The 19,955-nt window shown below is 49.9% G+C and overlaps 8 protein-coding genes across 8 annotated transcripts; 4 read left to right on the plus strand and 4 right to left on the minus strand.

Annotated features, from left to right (window-relative positions):
- Positions 1-4,527: 4,527 nt before the first annotated feature.
- Positions 4,528-6,300, plus strand: FPRO_07892 (uncharacterized protein; the record flags this gene model as incomplete). Its single annotated transcript, XM_031234002.1, has 3 exons — positions 4,528-4,867; positions 4,920-5,052; positions 5,118-6,300. The coding sequence occupies 3 exons, from the start codon at positions 4,528-4,530 to the stop codon at positions 6,298-6,300; spliced, it is 1,656 nt and encodes a 551-aa protein (XP_031083783.1).
- A 1,301-nt stretch (positions 6,301-7,601) lies between these two features.
- On the plus strand, positions 7,602-9,725 carry FPRO_07891 (uncharacterized protein; the record flags this gene model as incomplete). Its single annotated transcript, XM_031234003.1, has 1 exon — positions 7,602-9,725. One exon carries the CDS (start codon positions 7,602-7,604, stop codon positions 9,723-9,725), a length of 2,124 nt encoding a protein of 707 aa, XP_031083784.1.
- Positions 9,726-10,185: 460 nt separating this feature from the next.
- On the minus strand, positions 10,186-11,278 carry FPRO_07890 (uncharacterized protein; the record flags this gene model as incomplete). Its single annotated transcript, XM_031234004.1, has 2 exons — positions 10,186-10,577; positions 10,630-11,278. 2 exons carry the CDS (start codon positions 11,276-11,278, stop codon positions 10,186-10,188), a joined length of 1,041 nt encoding a protein of 346 aa, XP_031083785.1.
- Positions 11,279-12,287: 1,009 nt separating this feature from the next.
- On the minus strand, positions 12,288-13,244 carry FPRO_07889 (uncharacterized protein; the record flags this gene model as incomplete). Its single annotated transcript, XM_031234006.1, has 1 exon — positions 12,288-13,244. One exon carries the CDS (start codon positions 13,242-13,244, stop codon positions 12,288-12,290), a length of 957 nt encoding a protein of 318 aa, XP_031083786.1.
- A 1,176-nt stretch (positions 13,245-14,420) lies between these two features.
- FPRO_07888 (uncharacterized protein) lies at positions 14,421-14,978 on the minus strand (the record flags this gene model as incomplete). The annotated part of the gene is made up of 3 exons (XM_031234007.1): positions 14,421-14,573; positions 14,747-14,797; positions 14,934-14,978. The coding sequence occupies 3 exons, from the start codon at positions 14,976-14,978 to the stop codon at positions 14,421-14,423; spliced, it is 249 nt and encodes an 82-aa protein (XP_031083787.1).
- Positions 14,979-16,597: 1,619 nt separating this feature from the next.
- FPRO_07887 (uncharacterized protein) lies at positions 16,598-17,221 on the plus strand (the record flags this gene model as incomplete). Its single annotated transcript, XM_031234008.1, has 1 exon — positions 16,598-17,221. The coding sequence occupies one exon, from the start codon at positions 16,598-16,600 to the stop codon at positions 17,219-17,221; it is 624 nt and encodes a 207-aa protein (XP_031083788.1).
- Positions 17,222-17,678: 457 nt separating this feature from the next.
- FPRO_07886 (uncharacterized protein) lies at positions 17,679-18,182 on the plus strand (the record flags this gene model as incomplete). The annotated part of the gene is made up of 1 exon (XM_031234009.1): positions 17,679-18,182. One exon carries the CDS (start codon positions 17,679-17,681, stop codon positions 18,180-18,182), a length of 504 nt encoding a protein of 167 aa, XP_031083789.1.
- Positions 18,183-18,662: 480 nt separating this feature from the next.
- FPRO_07885 (uncharacterized protein) lies at positions 18,663-19,518 on the minus strand (the record flags this gene model as incomplete). Its single annotated transcript, XM_031234010.1, has 2 exons — positions 18,663-19,397; positions 19,456-19,518. The coding sequence occupies 2 exons, from the start codon at positions 19,516-19,518 to the stop codon at positions 18,663-18,665; spliced, it is 798 nt and encodes a 265-aa protein (XP_031083790.1).
- Positions 19,519-19,955: the final 437 nt, after the last annotated feature.

Here is a 19,955-nt window from a genome sequence, read left to right on the forward strand (position 1 = left end):
TGGGAGACTGCTAGGCAGTGGCATCGTATTCAAAGGCTTGATAATAAGTGCGAAGACTTGGAGCGAGGAAAGCAAACATCGGTGTCTTGACTGAGAGAGAGGGCAGTAAGGAAAAACTATAGTACTACTTGAAAAAAGTCACATGTCTTGGGGAAACGGGTGGCTGAGCCGGCGCCCAAGGTTTGGTGGTTGAGTGGAAATTATGAAAAAGACCATCGAAACTTTGTATCAAGCTGGAGCAGCCGGTCAATTGTTAAAGGCTCAACAAAGGCGGGAAATTCTGGACCCAGAGAGAGCTTGTACTTTGTCTGAGCGTCAGTGAATCTCGCGGGAGGCTACCTTGCCGCCGAGTCCTTCTCAAGGGAGAGAGAGGTAACAGTAGCAGAGATAAACTGATCTCAAGTGAGACATGATACCTGGCAAGTGGCTCGTCGAGACCGCCACAGCGTAACTCACAGACCCGAGGACATTCGGCCATGGATCAGGAACCGTAGAGAGAAGCTCTTATGAATGAGAGACCCATCTGGTAATCCAGCACTGTGCTCGACTGACCCCTCAGGCCCTTCATCGTTTTCTTGTGTGTTAAGACATTCATCATTGGTGGGCCATGAAGCTCAGCCACGAGGACGATGACTTGATGGACATGATTTCCCATTCAGCTATGCAGAACAGAGAGGACAGAAACTCCACCTATGCCTTATCAGCAAATCAAATTCAATAAACGACAGCAGCGGATGCTTGTTCCAACATCCTAGTCAAAGAGGGGAAATCCGGGCAGCTCGGAGAGCGGCGGCGACCCATGCGATTATGGCAACATGGGCCGTGAGCCTTGCTGAACTTGCCGGGCCATTGACGGACTTCCGCACGAACGGCCGTGGGCTCGGGCTTGAGCAACTGTATGTATGTAGAGAGACCGGGATGCTGATGTGGCCATAGTTCGCTAAGTCAGGGTTGGGAGAGGAGGTTGGCAGAACAAGAGCATTGACAACTGTAGACCAATGATCTTGGGCCGGAACCAAAGCCATTGAGCCTCTTACAGAAACTTGACTTGGTGAGTCTCTGTTCAAGACCTCTCCCTTCATCATCGGTGGCTGTTCCTGCGCAAGCGAATCCCGTAGTCAGAACTTAGTGAGAGTACACAGCCTTTCCGCTCTTAGTCTGCATGATGCCCCGATTGTTGAATTCTCGGCACTGTGGGAAGGTCTTTGGTCGCGTTTGGTTTCTCAACTTATCTCAATACGAGTTGTTGGTAGTTGCACAGAAATAATGGTGCACATGTTGTCCCGGCACTTGACGCAATACAGGGAACCCAAAGTAACGGTCCCGTAGTGGTTTGGCGCACCGTTGAGAACTACGATTAAGTAGGTAGTTAATTACCTACAGACCGATCATTCGGGGTTAAGAAAGCAGAAAGATCAGAAGCGCCGAGAGTCTGGAAGCGCAAACTCTGATGCCATTAATACCCTCTCCCGTCCTTTGGTCCAAGTCTCTTCTAGTTGATGTTCGAAGTCTCTGATTGGATGAACCTCGTTGAAGAGCTCTGGAAACTCAATCGCAAATACAGCCCGTACTTCACATGGGGAGCAAAGTCCTCGGGTAGTTTGTACAGTGCTGTGCCGCAACTAAGAGCTAGAAGGAAGGAGAGCGCGAAAGAAGTCAACCAAGAGTTGAAAGCCGACGAATGGCGTAAAAGCGACAAGAGCACACAATAACAAAGACAACACGACAGCGCAACACACTACTAGCACACAACACGACACTGACACGACACGGCCACAGGAAAGCAATAACACAACCAGGTAGACAAATGAGAAAAGCCCAGCCCACAACAAACTGACGCGACACAAAGGCAACCTGAACTCTAGCGCAGCTGTGGACGACATCAAATTGACTCACAGCCGTTTTTGGATGTTTTGATAACTATCGTTTATAGCCTGAAGAACTGGTGATGAAACAAGGGCATGAATGATTCCCAATATTCGTAAGCCTGTCGGAAGTATCCAGAGAATTCTTGCAGTTAGCGAACCTGGCCAGTATTACCTCAATTGTGTAGTATGTACACTGGCCAAGCATCTAACCAGGGATTGATGTGATTGAGTGGGAAATGGACGACAACAAGGTCCTGGAGGGGAGAAAAGACCAATCAAATCGACCCTTGTAATGTGATCTACGTAGTCAATCTCACTGTTTATGAACAACTTATGATCGAGGTGACTTGGGTTTTAGATGAATTGTCAAGCTGAAGCCAGGTATCTGAGGCGCAACTTCAGAAATGTTCATTATCAGTGCATCGCCCAATAGCGAATTTGGGTATGGCTTCTAATGTTATGACTGACTCTCTGCCCGTCTCCAAGTTGTATCTTGAATCGACGCTGTGTGCGGGCTTTTCCTGTCGCATCAAGCGGGTGCTGAGGTGCACTGTGGGTGCACAGTAAATGCTGGCGCGAGTAAGCGGAGTTTGAGCTGCCAGGGGTTAATGACACCAAGCATCGCTCCCGTCTGTTCCCCCCGGATCCTTCATCCTTGCACACTGTGGCCTGGGTGCCTTCGCCCTGCCGGCCCCGTGGCCTCCTCTAGGGGAGGAAAGAAAACACAGGTCCTCGATCCTAGATGACAAAAAGACTTAAGTAATATAGCCTAAGCTTAGGATGACTTTTGCCAAGTTTATTTTGACACTCCGCAGCAAGGTTCGCTGTTTTCTTACCTGCCGAGGCTCCTGTGGCCACTGGGATTCTGGGTGACCGATCACTTTACCTAGGGAGAGACCCCAGTACTAGTTGCAATCGCGATACCTCAGTCGATAACTGTACGAACAACCGCTCTGAGAAAACCCATGATCAACTCCCTCTCCGCCCAACGCACCTTGAGGTGGCCTGGTGCTACGCTGTTCTGGCTACACCCCAATGAATTCCCTCTGCCCCTGTAGCCGCACCCCTCGCACCACCCACCAAAGTTGCTGGGAGCGCTCTTTAGCTTTTGACAACGCCCTACAGAGAGTCCTTCCTCCACCGAGTTTGTGTGCAGGTTGCGGGCTGGATGGTCCCTGGTTCTGTTGTGCGTTGACAGGAGAGTGCCCAGTGCGCATACGGCAAGCGGAGGGACTGCCTGTAGGTATGTTTCTCTAGGCACTTCTGAACCATGAGATGAGGAGGACGGGATGCTTCAAGCTAGGTCATGTCTGGCTGTGTGCTCATGGAAAGACGAGATATCATCAAAAGCATTCAATCATGAGGACAGCGGCTGCCCAGGCATTGAATCTCAGCTTGAACCCAAGCATTACACAGTAGGTATCGTACCGTGCGTGGTCGGGCCAAAGATAGTCTAGTCTATTTCATGATCCACGCCAGCACACACCTGGAAAAGTCAAGGGCGATGTCGGCTCGTACTGTGGGAAGGGTTTTCAAGTTCATTCTTCAGATAATTCATTGTTGACCGTTGCATGTCGGTATTTCGGAACTCAAAAAGGCGATAGACTCGTTACCTACGAGCAATTGCGAAGGCGAGCCGCCTCAGAAATTAGCCGTGTTCTTTTTCTTTATCGCTCTGGACCTTATCAACCTTAAGAATTCTGTGCCATGCACACAAACCGCGAAGTTCAAGGTACGAGCAGAGCATGCAAGTGGTCCACTGAACCCCAAATAGACTCATATTGGGTGCGTGTGCATACATGCTGCATGGTCGTTCTTTTTAGTGCCGCAGGCCGTTGAGCATGATTTCGTCAAATGAACAATACAATTCAGGCCTTTCAAAGCTTCTGCATAAGAAATAGTCTTTCCTTGACTTTGGAATATCATCTATCATTCTCCGCCTCCCATCTGCTGATAGAAATGGTTTTCCTGGATTTCATCTGTGGATGATGTTCTTCTCCTGCCTCTCGTTTACTCTTGAGCCAGACTAACTAAACTAAGGATCAACCCCTCTTTGCTCTTGATAGGTTGGATCTGTGGTGGATATCTGCCACACCCTCTCGTTTCCTTCTCACCAAGGATGTATTCTGATTCTGTTTCTTATGCTCCACACTCCCTCACACTCCTCACCAAGCCAAAGTGCACTCCCCCATCGTCTGTCTGCCCCCCCTGCCCCGACCTGCCTGCCTGAGGGGCGGGTATTGCTCAAGGCCCTGAGGGTACTGAGGGTACCTCTACCACGGCCATTGATCAAGCAAGTCGAGGGTACGTACCTTGACCTGCCTCCTCTGTTCCTTTCTCTTCATTCTGCCCTCACCACCAAGATCCTGACCTTCTCGGGATTTTTTCCTTTTCCTTTTCTCTTTCTATTTCTTTTCTCTCTCTCTTTTTTCCTTTGCCGGTCTCTTTCCCTTTTGCCGTCCACCTCCTCTTCCTTCGAGTTTGCAGTCATCCTTCCTCGACTGCTTCCTCTTCGCAATTGTGCTGCCATATTAACGTTACGCCAGCCCTACCTCTCTCTCTCTATCTCTAGTAGAGAGTGCTCAACCGCCGTATCTCGACCGTTGAGACCAACCGCACCCCATCATCCCCCATTGAAAACAACAACAACACCTCCGCGATGAACCAAGGCCATCCCCAGCCAGACATGTATTATTCACCTCATTATTCGACACCACAGTACGGCTATGGCTATTCTACAAATGGTGCTCCAACTACCGCAGTCTCCACTCCCATGCCCGCGCCCCAGAATGTACTGCCAGTACCTTCAGCGCTCAGCAACCAAGGAGCAATGCAGCAGCCAGGTTACAGTAACAGTAGTAATAATGGCGCTTTCGACACAACTGGCCAGCATAACCCCCCGGGTATGAAGCCCAGAGTCACGGCTACCCTGTGGGAAGACGAAGGCAGCCTCTGCTTCCAGGTGGAAGCCAGAGGTATATGTGTAGCACGGAGAGAAGGTCAGAATTGTTACCCCTAAGCGCCATAAACACCAGCTGACTTCAAGTACAGATAACCACATGATTAACGGCACGAAACTATTAAATGTCGCTGGCATGACTCGGGGTCGAAGGGACGGCATCTTGAAAAGCGAAAAGGTTCGCCACGTCGTCAAGATTGGTCCCATGCACTTGAAAGGTGTCTGGTATGTATCCTCATGTAGTTGGATCTGTAGACCCATTACTGGATGTTTGACTGACGTTGACCCAGGATCCCTTACGACCGTGCACTAGACTTTGCGAACAAGGAGAAGATCACAGAGCTCCTGTTCCCTTTGTTTGTCCACAATATCGGGGCACTTCTTTATCATCCGTCGAACTCGAACCGGACCAGTCAGGTCATGGCAGCTGCCGAGCGCCGCAAGCACGAAGGACTCGGTAATCAGAGACCCCCTGCTCCCAATGCTTTGCCTTCAATTGGACAGCATCACCCAATGATGCCTGGTTTGCCAACCGGAGGCTACGTTCCTCAGTCCCTTGCAAATGGTCCTCAGTCTCTCGCAAGCACTCCCCAGCCTCTCACAAATGGTTCCCAGCCCCCCATGCCAAACGGAGGTGGTATGCTTAAACGAGGGCGAGAAGAAGAAGAAGATCTGCACCGACCAGTCTCTAATGGACATGATCCTATGGGTAACATGCATGCAATGTCTAATGGTTACCCTCAACAGCCTCCCCTTGCGAATGTACATCAGCCTCCTATGCAGAATGGAGGAGATATGCTCAAGCGGGGCAGAGAGGAAGACGAGGAGGCTCATAGGTCAGCGCATAATGCACACGACACCATGAACAACATGCCTGGTAGTATGCCTGGTCTGTCAAATGCATATGCTCAGCAGCCTCTACCAAATGTTCATCATCAGCCTCTTGCAAATGGAGACGGGGGTATGCTCAAGCGAGGTCGAGATGAGGATGATGATGTTCACCGATCAAGTCCCAATGGGCATGATTCCGCAGGCAACTTCGAAGTAAAGCGGCGTAAAACCATAACATCGAATGACAGCATGGTTTCTCCTGGTGGATTCTACACCCTGCACAACGGATATGGCCAGCCCGGTGTCATGAATGGCATGAGTCCATACAAACGACGAGATGATGAGGCAGAGACGCCACGCCCTGGCCCAAATGTACATGATCATTTGAACAGCTTCGACCTGAAGCGACACAAGACCATGGAGACAAGTGTCCCTGCTCCCCAGTATGACGCCATGAATCGCCCCCATTCTAGCATCGGCACCTCTCCCTCCTATGCCCCTGCTCCTGTTTATGACAACTTGGCTCGACCTGCATCCACTGTTGCTGCGTCTCCTTCGTATCCTTCTGCCCCGGTGTACGATACTGGCGCTCGGCCTCCCTCTGCCATTAGCGCTCCTCGAAGACAGCAATCTTTCGGTTAGTTTTCAGGACCGATAAATGACCCGCGGTGTTTTGTTGTCGACGTTTTGCAAGGAACAGTGGCATCTCCCCTGTGCACTCATTGAACAGTGCAAGTGGAAATTATGATACGTCCCATCTCCGACAATCAGGGACACGAAAACACATTCTCTCAATTTCCTTTTTTTCTCTCTCTAAAAAGAACTCTTTTCTTTCTTTTTTGTTGGGCACTGGAGTGTCCCTCATCGGAAAGCCCTTGATTGCAAAGATGATGCCGACGAGTTCACGATACGACTTCCGATTTTTGTTGATCTAGCATGCTCTGTCACGGATATACAATGACTAATGAGTCACGGTCTGCATGGAGGCTTAATTTCTGGAAAGAGTCACTGCAGCAAGGTTTTCCCTTCGATGATTTGCTCCGAGATGCGATATGATCGCATACTATGGGACAGTACTGCCTGTAATGAGCCCAGGCGGGAATGATGAGTTTGGAGTGGACCCTTGTTTACTTAGCTGTCTTGGCATGCCCAAAATGTTGGAAAGTCGAGACGTCAAAGGGAACCTATGGGAAAGGCTCTGAATTACGAATTACGATCTTACATTTCTCCTTTCTTCACTTCTTTTCTTATGTGCTCGCGTTTCACTGTGGTCAAGAAATCGCGGGCACAGACGATGTGTGTTTTTCTTTTTTGAAATGTTGCTTTATTAGGTAACGAATTATGAAGGAACAATAAAAGTTGTTTTTTTTTCTCAAGAATAGATACAATTAGAGATTTGGATCATATGCGCCCGAATTCCTGTGCAGATGTGTCATGGCGATAAGTGTTACAAAGTGTATGTGAGAACAAGCGTACGAAGCACTTACATGGCCACAGATGTGCCTAAGTTCCAAGTCAGTCTGGCAATAACTTTGTGAGATGAAAGGAACATTGGCATGTCATAACACAAGTAAGCAACCGTAGGTGAAATGAGTGTCTTGTTTGTAACTTAGTAGGTATTTACGTTCGTATTTACTACCTAGGTACCTTACCTAAGAAACTACTAATTTACAAGGACTAAGGTCAAGGTAGTGGTTGGATGATGATTAAGGTATGATTACCACGTGAGGATCCACTGTTGCTTGTTGTCGGGTCAACTACCAAAAGTCAACATATTGGGTGTTAGCGTGTGACCGTTGAACTCGACTTTCTAAACAAGCAACACTGCTCAAAAGTGGCTTGAACCAAACTATCAAGTCAACGATATCCTCTACCGACTGGAGCTGTGATTACACATATTGACTGTCTGATTGTCTCATTTCCTTGATCCAGTGTGCATCAAAATGGAAACACCACTGTCGCCCGCCCAAAGTTCAAATCTCAATATCCAGACACCAGCTACTGCTCAGCGATACGACTCCTACGAGGTACGAACAGTCTCTACGTCCTCGGAATCACAGAGTCAGCCCTCTCAGGGATCATCTCCTTTCGTGTCTACCCTCAACGACACTGCGCTTTCCGATCAGGAGAACCATTCTCCCTCAAAATCACGACACTCCCGAGTCCTCTCTGGCGCGACTCTTTCACCGTTGAAGATCCTCACAGACCAGCGAGAGGTGAGAGACGGAAGACCAACAGATAGACTGGGCCCCAATGCTCGCAGCCCTAGAAAGGTGTCTCCTGAGAAGCGTTTTCCTGTTAAGATCAGCAACCCTCTCAACACAGCCCGCCCTACCTCCCAAGAGAGTACGATGAGTCTAGAGGATGCAGTGCGGCAAAATGAAGGCCTCAAGCGCGCAATTGAGATCTTTGAAGATGAGCAGAGCGTCCTGGAAGACGGCCTGGACGACATGGATGTCACTACCGGCACCATCAACGTTAACCCTTCTGGCGAAATGGAGGTCGACGATTCCGTGTGCCCTGATGATACAGCGATCAGTACCTTCAGTACCTTCTCGGCTGTGCCCAACCTAACCATGTTCGCCAAACTCGGCCAAAGTCCCACCAAGCTGTCCGACATGGGTGGTCTTACGCCTCGGGCAAACACACGAGCTGATCCCTCCCCATCACGAACGTCGCGAGCCAGACCGAGACACGACTCAGGAAACACAACGAATCTTCTGGACTTTACAGAGCAGCTGCGTTTTCCACAGAGATCACCCCAAAAGTCACCAGCCAAGGGCGGGCTTTCTCCATCTCGTACAGCACCTGATGTAACTGCGACACCTTCTCGTGGCGGATTTGCCAACCTCATCGACTTTGATATCCCCCCTATGCCTACACCTCGAAGCGTTCCCAGTATCACCGCGAGAGAACTCGAGTCTCTCAAATCAAGCTTTCTGTCAGAGATCAGCTCACTCAAAGCTTCATTGAGTGGTAAGGAAGCCGAAGTGCAATCGCTCAAGGCCGCAGTCGGCGATGCAGAGAAGCGAGTGGGTGAGTCACAGGAGCAGCTCCGCGAGGAACGCTCTATCAAGGAGCAACTTATTGCTGAGAAAGAAGGTTGGGAGAACCGCGGTCGTGAGATGGAACATGTCTTGCGGAAGGCCAAAGAAGAAATTGTGGAGAGCCAAAGAGAACAGGAAGAGCTTGAACAGAAGTTGGAAGAGAGCGAGAAGCGACGTGAGGCAGCCGAGATTTTGCATCAAGAGGCGGAGAGTAAGATGGCGGGTATGCGTGCCGGGAAAGACACTGACAAGTCGTCGCCCGAAAAGCCCAAGAGTTCAAACGACACCAATCACGAGGTTGAGATTGCAGTCGAGCGGGTGGCTCGCGAGCTTCATGCTCTTTATAAGAGCAAGCACGAATCTAAGGTCACTGCCTTGAAGAAGTCATACGAGACTCGGTGGGAGAAGCGTGTCCATGAGCTTGAAAGCAAAATCAGAGAACTTGTGGAGGAGAACGAACGTCTGCGCGTCTGCCGAGATACAACAATGAGCAGAGTCGAGCCCGACAACATTGAGGCCGATGAGCGCAAGGCCCAAGCAGTGCGAGACAGCGCAGCAATCAAGGAGTTGAATGCTGACATCCAACGACTTGAGGCAGTTGTTCACACAGTACAGCTCGACAACGAGTCACTGCGCAGTATGCTGGAGAAGGAGCGCGTAGAGAAGGGAGAGCTTGTGCAACTTGCCGAGGAGATGATGAGCATGCAGAGCTTTGTTGCGCAGACACCAAAGCCTCAGCCACAGCAACAAGCTCAACAGCCTCCGTCTGCGTCTCGTTACCCTCATGAGAGACAACATGACCGAGAGCCTGAGACTAAAACGCCAAAACGAAGTGCAGATCATTTTAGAAGCAGTGTCAGTCGTGCATCAGGACTACGCGCGCCAGGTTCAGGACTCCGAGCACCTCACGAGCGAACAAAGAGCGCAGGCGGCTTGCCTCGTCCAGGCGGTATGGCCCGTAGCGGCATCATGAACTCCATTGAGAAGATGGGCAACTACCGAGGACGTGGAGTAGAGTAATATTGGATGGGGAGAAACACAATGAGCCTCACAGGGGCAGATGAACGCGAAAACTAATGACACATAAAACTGCATGACTGGAGCCTGTTTTTCTGCATGGCATATGCTCGGGGGTGTCACGAGCTTGCTCTAGAGCCCTGGCATGACATTGTTTATTGACGTTTCTACGACTGATGGTCATGGGAGTCCGGCGTTGCATTTTACAATGGATGTTGGTTGTAGATGGGAGTTTCTCGAACATAGTTGATTTTCTTTTCCTTCCTGAGATTTGGAGCTTCTGTCAAAAGGTCAGTTGTAAAGTCGTCTCTGAGGTAAATCATGAGATTCATTCATAGCAAGGGTTACCATTATTTTTCTTATGAGAATTTCTGTTTATTTACACTCGTGTATCTCATCAAGGAAGCTTTCTTTAGGCTTTTATATTTATATAGTATTTGCCCTGATAATGCCGTTCCTCAGCTTAGAGGCCATAAGCCTTCTTGGCCGTACCGCCAAAGATCATTGCGCGCTCTTCATCACTCAGCGTAGCCATCCAACACATGCGTTCAACGATGCTGCGCCATCTAGGCCAGGCATTGTCGGTGTTAGCAGTGCAGACAGGCCAGTCGCTGCCAAACATGATACGGCTGGGACCAAAGGTAGCGAGGACAATACCGAGCCAAGCGAGAGTAGCCTCGAAGATGTGGTTGGGGTCCTGGTTTCGTAGGGAGTCAGGCATCTCGGAGAAGCCACCGGAGAGCTTCATATAGACGTGAGAGTCTTTGCTGAGGGTATAGACAGCGGTACGCCAGGCGTGAAAGCTGGGGTCTGATGTAAGGTTATAGATGCTGAAGTCGGGTTTGCAGAGGTGGTCTAAGACGACGCTGTTAGAATGAAGTAGGGCAAGGAGAAGGGCTGGACGAACTTAGCACCAATGTGACCTTCTCCTCCTCGGGAACACCGTCGTGAACACGGTCAACAAACTCGATCACCTCATCGAGCTGCTTCTTTCCGCGTCGATGCTGATCAATGCCAACGTCGAAGGTAAATCCTCGTCGACCAAGAAGCTTGACGCCCTCGATGAATTTATCGTCCAGCATAGTGCCATGAGGCTTGTCCTGTAGCAAGTAGCGGAACCCTTTGATCTTAGGCCAAGCATCGCCGGCCACCTCTTTCACACGATCAAGATAACGCTCTAGAACCTCAGGGCCGCTTGGTAACGGCGCCCAGGGCACAATACCGAGGCACAACTTTGCATCCTCGGGGCTGTGGCCCTCTCCTTCGCGCGGCTGGCCAAGCGCAACACGCTTGAGCCATGAGACCTCAGCCAAAGGCTGCTCCCAGCCGGAGCCATCGACTGCGCCAGACTCAACATCATTCTGGCGGTCTGTTTCGACAAAGACAAAGCCTAGAAGAGACGGTGCCGAAGAGGTAGCTTCGCGGTATTCTTCCAGGGAATGTTGGCCGGCAAGGGGGCCATCGGGTGTGTACCAGGCGAGGGAGTCTGTTTCGGCCGCTGGGTAGAGGTGAATGTGGGAGTCGATGATGGGGAGTATGATTTGCTCGTCGGACATATTTGCAGTTGGGCGATGCTACACTTGAGATCGTGTTAAGTGAAGCTCGACGAATGAACGAAGGAGATGGAGGGAACGTGGTTGAGGAAGAAAGTGGCACGCACTCAAATTGAATTCGAAACTGATCACTGGTGACCTCAGGCCTCGTCTTACATAAACCAGAGATACAATGCAATGTTTTATGTAGAAAGACGTTACAAGTACGGTGAAGACGAGTTTGTGATACTACAGCTGGGCAATACATGATAGGGAGTTACCCCGCCATGAGATTGGGCCCCTGCCTCCTGAAGGCCCTACCTACCTTACCTTACTCACTACCACCTTAGTACCTGTTAGAAGTGCAGTATGATGGGGAGTAACATTGAACCGAAAGACCGAAATCAATAGCTTCACAGCATCACGTTGCTCTATTACTCGAGGCCTCTTATCTCGTTCCATGAATAGATTCAATCGTCGTCTATCCTAGACAGCTAAGCTATTTCATTCATTAAATCGTTGCTCATGACTGTCCTTCATCATCCACCTCATACTTCGTAATGGCTAGTCTAGACCTTCATCAATCGCCAGGCCCTGAACCACATCCAGATATTGTCTGCAAGAGACGGGATCCCATCATCAGGACAGATGGGATTCTCATGCGTTGACATTGTTTGCTTCTGGGGCAGCCTCTTTCTTCGAGGACTCCCAGCTCACTCAGGAACCAACAGAGTGAGGAAGAAAAATTACGTCTGCGCAGCCACGAGAGGACTGCGCCGAACGGCCGCAGCATCGACCTAGCTAACGATCAACACTTCGGCGCGGTGGCAGGTACGAGACCAGCTCGGCGTACCATCCACGTCTGACAGCGTGACGCAGGTCGGAACAGAAAAATGATTGCTGATATTACCACAACAACATAGGTCGAGCCATCCCGGCGCGAGTGTGCTGCCAGGGGATGCCCGATTTAAAGAATGAACGGCTATAGGTTCTCTCAACCTGTTGCCACAGAGCCCTCCGCAAACTGGCGCGTTTATGCGACCACGCCGTGGCGGCGAGAGCTGGTGCGCGAGACGGAGGCTTCATACTCATACTCGTCTTCACTGCCACTAGAGCAGATGGAATCACTATCGTCATCGTAGCCACAGCGGGATCCGCCGCAGTCGAGCTTGACACGCTCGCCCTTGCGAGTAATACCATAGCGCTCGCAAGTGCAAGAGCTGACGTCGGAGCCGGGAGTGCTGTAGCCGGAGAGGGACGAGTTGGGTGAAGAGCTGTCGGAGCGGTAGGACAAAGAAGAACCACTGGAGGAGATTGGCGATGTGCTGAAGTCAGTGATGAACTCGTCCTCGATGTTGGCGCTGCCGAAGCGGTCGGCAAGCTCCTCAAGTTCCTCGTTGTCATAGTAGGAAGCATCCAAGATGTGCTTAGTCGCATGGGGAGACATTGGCTTGGGGGCCTGGATCTGGGAGATTGACAGGGGGCGACCCTTGGGAATGTCAACTGAGAGCTTAGAGCTGTGGCGTGAGGATCGCGAAGATCGCGACTCCTTGTCCTTGGAGGAGTGAGAAGAGCTCTTGCTGCTGGAGGAAGACTTGTGCGACGATGACTTGGATGAGGACTTGGAGGAAGAGGAAGACTTGGAGGAAGACTTGGAGGATGAAGAGCGGTGGGACGAGGACTTGTGAGAGTCGGTGGGAACGTCAAGAACGTTCAGCTCACGGCCAGTGGTGGGCTCGATGGTTGAGGTGACGCTGGGGTTGTGGGCAACATGGTAACCATCGATGATGTAGTAGTACCAGTATCGTTGGCCAGCCTCAAGAGTTGAGTTCTGGAATCTAAAGGTGCCCTTCCAGGAGCCAGACTTGGAGGAGGACTTGTCCTTGGAGAGAGGGAGCTGACCGACGTAACCGTCCCAAGAGCCGAGAAGGTGGACAGTCTTGACGCCAGAGGAGACGCGGAGAGAGAAAGAAAGTTGAACAGCCGACATTTTGCTTTGATTTGATTTGATTCAATTATGCGGTTGAGTTGTCTGGTGAGTCGATGATGCGAACAATGAAAGTTTGATCAATGCAATATTGTTTGATAGTTGGCGCGAGCAAGTGAAATCCGTGATTTCTGCAATTAGATGATTATAACAGGCGGGACGAACAAAAAAAAACAGGATAATCGTTAAAAGTTTTGATGTCTCTAAGCTGGCCAGCAACTTATTGAGTAGGCTTTGGAGTTGACGGATATCTTTGATTAGAGACAACGAAAATTAGAAAGATAGATGTAGAGGCCGGCTCCACGGTGAACAACGAAAAACACAAAAGGGGGAAGGGTAAGAGACCCAAGAACAAAAACAGGATTTGCGATTGAAAAGGACTTGCTAAAGAAGAAGAGAAAGAAGAAGAAGAGAGGCTTTGGGGGCGGGTGTTGGTCCTGTTTATAAGGAACGGCCGTGTATAGCGGCCACAGCCATTTTGCAAGGATGGATCCATAGATCCAATATCCATCATCAATCATCATCAATCATGTGGATGGATGGATAGGTACCTACCTACCTAGGAGGATAATTGTGATGGACCCAATGTATCGACAATAACATCTGTTGCCCGTGTGAATTACGAATTACGCACGCACAGATTTACAAGAAACAAGGACTCTTCAGCTACAGAGACAACCAATCACGGACTGCAGACAAGGAAATGCCGAGTTCATGTCATCTACTATCACTCGACCCATCACAATTGAACGGTTCCCTCTTCCCTCCTGGGACAAGCGTGGGCGGTTAAGCAAGTGTGGATCAAGTAAGTGCGTGCATCAAAAGTGGGTCACAGCCCATGCTAAATGCTGCGATATTTAGAAGCAGCCCCAGAGCGGGGAGAAACACTGCGCCAATCAGAAGCCCGTTACCGCTAAACAGGCCCAAAGAGCGACCCCCGTAGAGCGTCTATTCCAACGCCGTCATTGGCTTGTGGCACCGCTAGATTCAACCTCTCGTCACGCTGCAGCACAGCCAATTACCAACACCCGTCAACCACATCTCACATCAACCACTTGCATTTCAGCCATGCAAGGACGCAACATCAGTGTCATTTCTTGTACGGTCTAGACACCAGATTTGTCGGCTCTCGTGGCCTCAGCAGCACATTGAAATCTATGGATCATGCAAGGCCTAAGCTCATCGCACATCGCACATCGCATCGCCTTGCCTCGCATCTGCCGTAATGTTCTGCCTTTGACTTGCACTGCACCGCTTGACACCTCTGGCCACTATTGGGCCGCTCTCTAGTCGGGCGAGCTGTAGTGCAACCCTCGAGTTCATGCGGCCGACCTGAAGAATTGGTCCAGTCAATAATTGACTCACTAGATGGATTTGCTCTCAGAATCACGGCGGAACTGTATGCTCCGCTGTTGTCGTATTAGCGGTAGTATGTACGCCATATCACGCTCCAGATGCAAGTCGACAATGGTAGTGTGGGTTTGCCGCGTCTGCGCTACGCTTACAGAATACATGGCCCAGAAGACAGAGACATGCGAATTGGCGGTGGCCTTCACCTACAAGGTACATACATATCGAGGCCTCGTCTATCTGGATCCCCCTATCCAGCCACCTCTGCTCGCTCCTCATTCTTATGCAGACTGAAAGCTCTGATGACAAGTTATGACCATCATTAAGATGACCTCGACTCACAGACAAAATAAAACATGTCAGGCCAGGTGCCCGTTCGATAAGCATAATGGGTCTAAGCGTACTATCTCCATCTCCCCCTCTACGGCCCGTCCGCGTGCCCCCGATGCCTTCTACCTTCCCGGGTCTAGCATCGGTAGCATCGGTCCTATCTAATCCATATCTATGCATGCTATGCCTTTTAGCTTCGGCGGGTATGTGAGGTCCGTCACACTTACACGAAGTCGCCCACCACTGCTCTATTTACCAGGTTAGGTAGGGAACCGACAGAAAACCCAGGACTGAAGTCCTCAACGACAAAAAGGCTCAGACTGCATTAATACAATTCATCATGAAGTTAGCATGCACTTTGACCAGTTTATTCTTTTCCCCTCATATAATTCCCAAGGTACTTATGTAAGTCTTCTGATACCACGAGAGGCCAGGGTAACCAAGTCGTTCCCCGTGATGGCTGCCTTTCGAAAGAGGGGGACTCTAGGGACTCCATGATAGGATGAGGGTTCCCCATGGCGGAATCTCGGTCAGAGCGTGACCTTTCTTCTGCTTGATCGAATGGGCAATCGGTACGTCGAGCAGTGAGTCTGGGCTTTTGTTGTCCTTCTAATTGATACTATATCGACAGCATAGAACACGGCTTTCCCACAGCGCGTGCCAATCACTTGACAACAGGTCACTGGTACACTCAGATGGTCTTGCATGCCACGAACTTTGTCTCAGATAACACCGTTTCGCTCGTATCGATGTGTTTTTGTCCTGAGGTTCGTGAAGAATAACACTTCACCATTGATATGCTGCATGGCACAAATCCAGTATATCTAGCAATCAAAACAGTCTACAAGTGACAAGTAATGTCTATTATTAGACATTTTGAATCATGTTTCAGCTTAGTCAATGCCTATACTGTAGTACAAGTCATACTTATTCATACACTCATAATACCTATACTACAGTACGTTGACTGCCTACCTAGTCGGTACATATAGATTAGTACTTAAGAAAGCGGGCAAGCGGTAAAACGTGGATAAAGGGCTTCAACTCCAAGCAAAAACGTGTTCCCTTTGCATAATATTTCTCAAAGGAAATAGAAGAAAGAATAGAGGTGCTAGCAATCATCAGATAAGAGGCCATAGTTGAGAATCACGAGACTTGTTCAAGACCTCTGTCGAATGTTGAGTCTGACAGAAATGAAACACAGATGACTTCATTTACGAGGTACATCAGAGAACTTTCTCAATGTAATAATGAGTCCCAATTGGAAATCTGGTAGCCCGTCACGTGGGGACCCGTTTTGTGTACAGATTATCCTTCATTAAACACGTCGGGCCATCGCGTCTAACATTCTCTGGACAAGCGTCATATATTCGACCTCAGGCATCTGAATGAACTTCCCTCTTAAAGATTGACTTTTATGAACCTTACCGTAGATAGGTACTCAAATCGGAGTGCTGGGCTACAAAGGCTAGTAGGAGTTCCCATTTCGTGTCCAGGGTCTGTTCATGGCATGGAATTTTAGGGTCTTATTTCCAACCTCCAATATTCCGTGCTTGAGTCATCCTCAGGACAATCTCAGGTTACCGTGAGATATCAAGACACGTTTCCTCTATTGAAACGCCAAATCTGTCGTCCCGTTTGCAGGCATAGCCATCTCAGGTCGCAGACTTCACAGAATGACTACCCAAGACTGGTCAGTTGATGACGCCCTTGTTGGCAAAGTGACAAACTATGTTGAGGAATACATGTCCAAGTATGACGCATCGCACGACTTCAACCACATCAAGCGTGTCCTCCGTCTCTCGCAGCATATCCAGTCTCATACCCCTTCAACACGCCAAGATTTGGTCACGCTGGCCGCACTGCTCCACGACGTTGGCGACAAGAAGTACCTCCGCCCTGGCGAGGACCCTTCTCGCATGGTAGCATCCGTGCTCATGTCCTTCGGTGCACCGCAGACCCTTGCCGACACCGTCCAGGCCATCTGTCTCGGCGTCAGCTACTCCTCCGAAGTTAAGGACCCGGCGCGGACACGGGCTCTTGTGGGCAAGTATCCGGAGCTGGCCGTTGTCCAGGATGCCGACCGCCTAGATGCCATTGGAGCCGTAGGTATTGCGAGGACGTTCGCATTTGGAGGTGCCAAGAGTCGGACATTGGAGAACACTATGGAGCATTTTGATGACAAGCTCCTGTTACTTGAGGGCATGATGAAAACAGAGGAAGGGAGGAGGATGGCTAAGGAGAGGACGGAGAGGTTACGTTTAATGAAGGCATGGTGGCAAGAGGAGACTAGCGAGTAAAGTGGTCTTTTGAAAAAGTCATGAATACACACCGAAGTCCAAGAAACAAAACACTGCCTTAGTCGAGTATAGTCGAATATGGCATCCTACACCCCTAGACTCCCCATACCGATAGACTAAAAACACAGTCAGTCCGCTTGGCTTACCGTCCCCGCAAGCCTTACGAGAGCCCTTACGAGCCAATTGGCCTCTTGTACTTGACCAAATTGGTGGATCTACGTTGACTGTGTTGGCTGCCTCACATGAGAACCTTTACGGATTGGGAGTTTGTAGGGCGGGCAAGGCATCAGGTCGGAAGATTATTCGCAAATAGGGAGGTACATAGAGCAAGACATAGCCATTCGTTATCATGAAGGCCGCCGCTTCTATTTTTCCATTGCCCTCGTCCTCACTCACTCCGCGAACTTGACGGCACAGCACTGAACCCTTTATGATGGCTCCCTTGCGGCCTGTTACAATGGAAACGCTCGCCACAGAAATCGTTATCCAGATCCTTGACAACCTCCAAGCCCCGGCTATTAAGCAAGTCCGTCTAACGTCCCGGTTCTTCAACACCATACTTGCAAAGCGAACCTTTGAAGTACTTGTATCATTTCTCGATCCGGTCGTTGCTCAAGACACCCTTATGAGGATCGCGCGAGACCCAGAACGACGCCGCCAACGACCGTCTATCTGGTCACCAAGATGCAGCGTGCCACAGAATCTGCACATTGACGAATCGTTCCTAATGGCGCTGTGGGCTGGCTTGCGTGGGCAGTCATGGGTTGTGGAGATGGGTGCAGATGGGGTCAAGTTGGATATAGATAACTGGCAGATCGGAGTGGGGAGAAGCATACGCAAAGAGGAGTTGAGGGAGGTTCTGTTTCGATATGCACTTTATTTGAGTTATATGAGCGAGTGTGAAAACGAACAAGACGTACCACAGGCTTGGGTTTTCAATGCGATCTGCAGCAAAGCATAGCTAGCACTGGGCCCTTTGCGCTATGGATTTCATGTCTACCGGATGCTTAGACGTCGGAACCAAATACGAGACATTATTCTATCTTCAACCCTGGTAATGATTTTATGTTTCAGAAAATAAGAGTTAATGGAACTGTGGAATAGCAATGTGTCTTAGCAACCGTCTATATTTTAAAAAGCACCCTTTTAGGTATAATGTGAATCAAAGTCTAGTCTAAATGAATGGTCGCTAGTATTAAATGTAGAAATTAGTTAGTATATAAGTCGTGTGCATGTGCTTTCGGATCTCATATAATGCATCCCCAATCCCGTCATCGCTAGGCCCAATCCATTGGTATCCGTAGCGGAAATAACCCCTGTTTGTAAACGCCGTTCGCTTTCGCAAACAAAATCAAATCATGCCCAAATGCTATGCTTTCATGCATCATGTAAGGATCGTAAGAAGTTTGTAGAAAAAAAGGTGTCTTGGTCAGGGCCCATCTTAGATCAGATAGGCGGCGGCGAAGCCAACGATGGCGAGCAAGCCAGTGACGGCGTTCATGTGAGCTCCAGCAGTTTGGACAGTCTCGGGAACATCAGAGGACGTCGAAGGCTCGTGGTCCTCTGATTCAGAGCCACCATTGCCTCCCTTGCTGCCGCTGCTGCTGCTGCCACCATGGGATCCGTTGTCCGTGCCATCATCGTTACCGCTCTCTTCACCCTGAGGAGTCTTTCCACCGTGGTTACCGGGATAACCGGGTGTGGTTCCATTGTGGTAGACGGGAGCACCACCAGTAGGAACAGGGTGATAGGTATGAGGAGGAGGGTTGACAGCAGTAGCGTTGTGGCCATGGTCCTTGGGGACGGTGTAAGTGATGGTCTTGGTCACGCTCTGGCCAGGATTGGTAGGATGAGGGTAGGCGTATGTCTGAGTCTTGGTGATGACTTCCTGACCAGGGTGAGTAGGTACAGGCTCATGAGGCTTGGGCTCAGTAGGGTTGGGGTAAACAGGCTCATGAGGCTTGCTAGGCTCAGTAGGAACCTCAGTGACAGGGCAGACAGTTGTGGAAACGGCGATGGTCTCGGTAGTGACATGGCCCACGGGGCAGTCGACAACAGTAGGGGGGCACTGGGTGATGGTATAGGTCTTGGTACTGTAGACAGTGCTGGTAGTGTACTCAGTAGGCTTGGTGACGTTGGCCGGGTGGGTGTACACAGTAGTGAAGCCAACAGAAGGCTAAGTCATGAAAGTTAGTACAAGTTTCGAAACATGAAGAGTATACATTGCAACCTACGTTCTCGTAGTGAGCGTTGGCGACAGCAGCCGCAGCAGCGACGATGATTCCTGAAGACCTCATGATAGTGGTTGGTGTTTAGTGGTTGTGCTTGTTTAAACGAATGTACTTTGTCAAGGTATCTAGATCCTAGATCGACAGAGCTAATCTTTGAACGAAAGACGATGGTGTATAAGATGATGAGAGAAGGGGCTGGAGACGAGGCAGAGCATTTCTTATATCTCGTCGACCTGGTGGCCTAATTTGTTGGGTAGGTAAGCGAGATAGAGCGGAGCCGACTAAAGTCTTCGTCAATTCGATTCTATTCCAAGCCAATGACGGGACTAGCTCTTGTGAGCAGGGCTGATGATAAGCCCATGGCGAAGTGGCTGTTGAAAATGGCGATATGGATACGAGGTGTGGGTTGCCCGGTGCCAAGACCCTGGATCTCCGTATTGCTGACAGCTGTAAACCACCATTCACGGCACTCCCCCCATGTCCCAAAGAGGAAGACAGACCCA

Source organism: Fusarium proliferatum (assembly GCF_900067095.1).
Source record: "Fusarium proliferatum ET1 genome assembly, contig: FPRO_scaffold007, whole genome shotgun sequence".
Classification (NCBI taxonomy): Eukaryota; Fungi; Ascomycota; class Sordariomycetes; order Hypocreales; family Nectriaceae; genus Fusarium; species Fusarium proliferatum.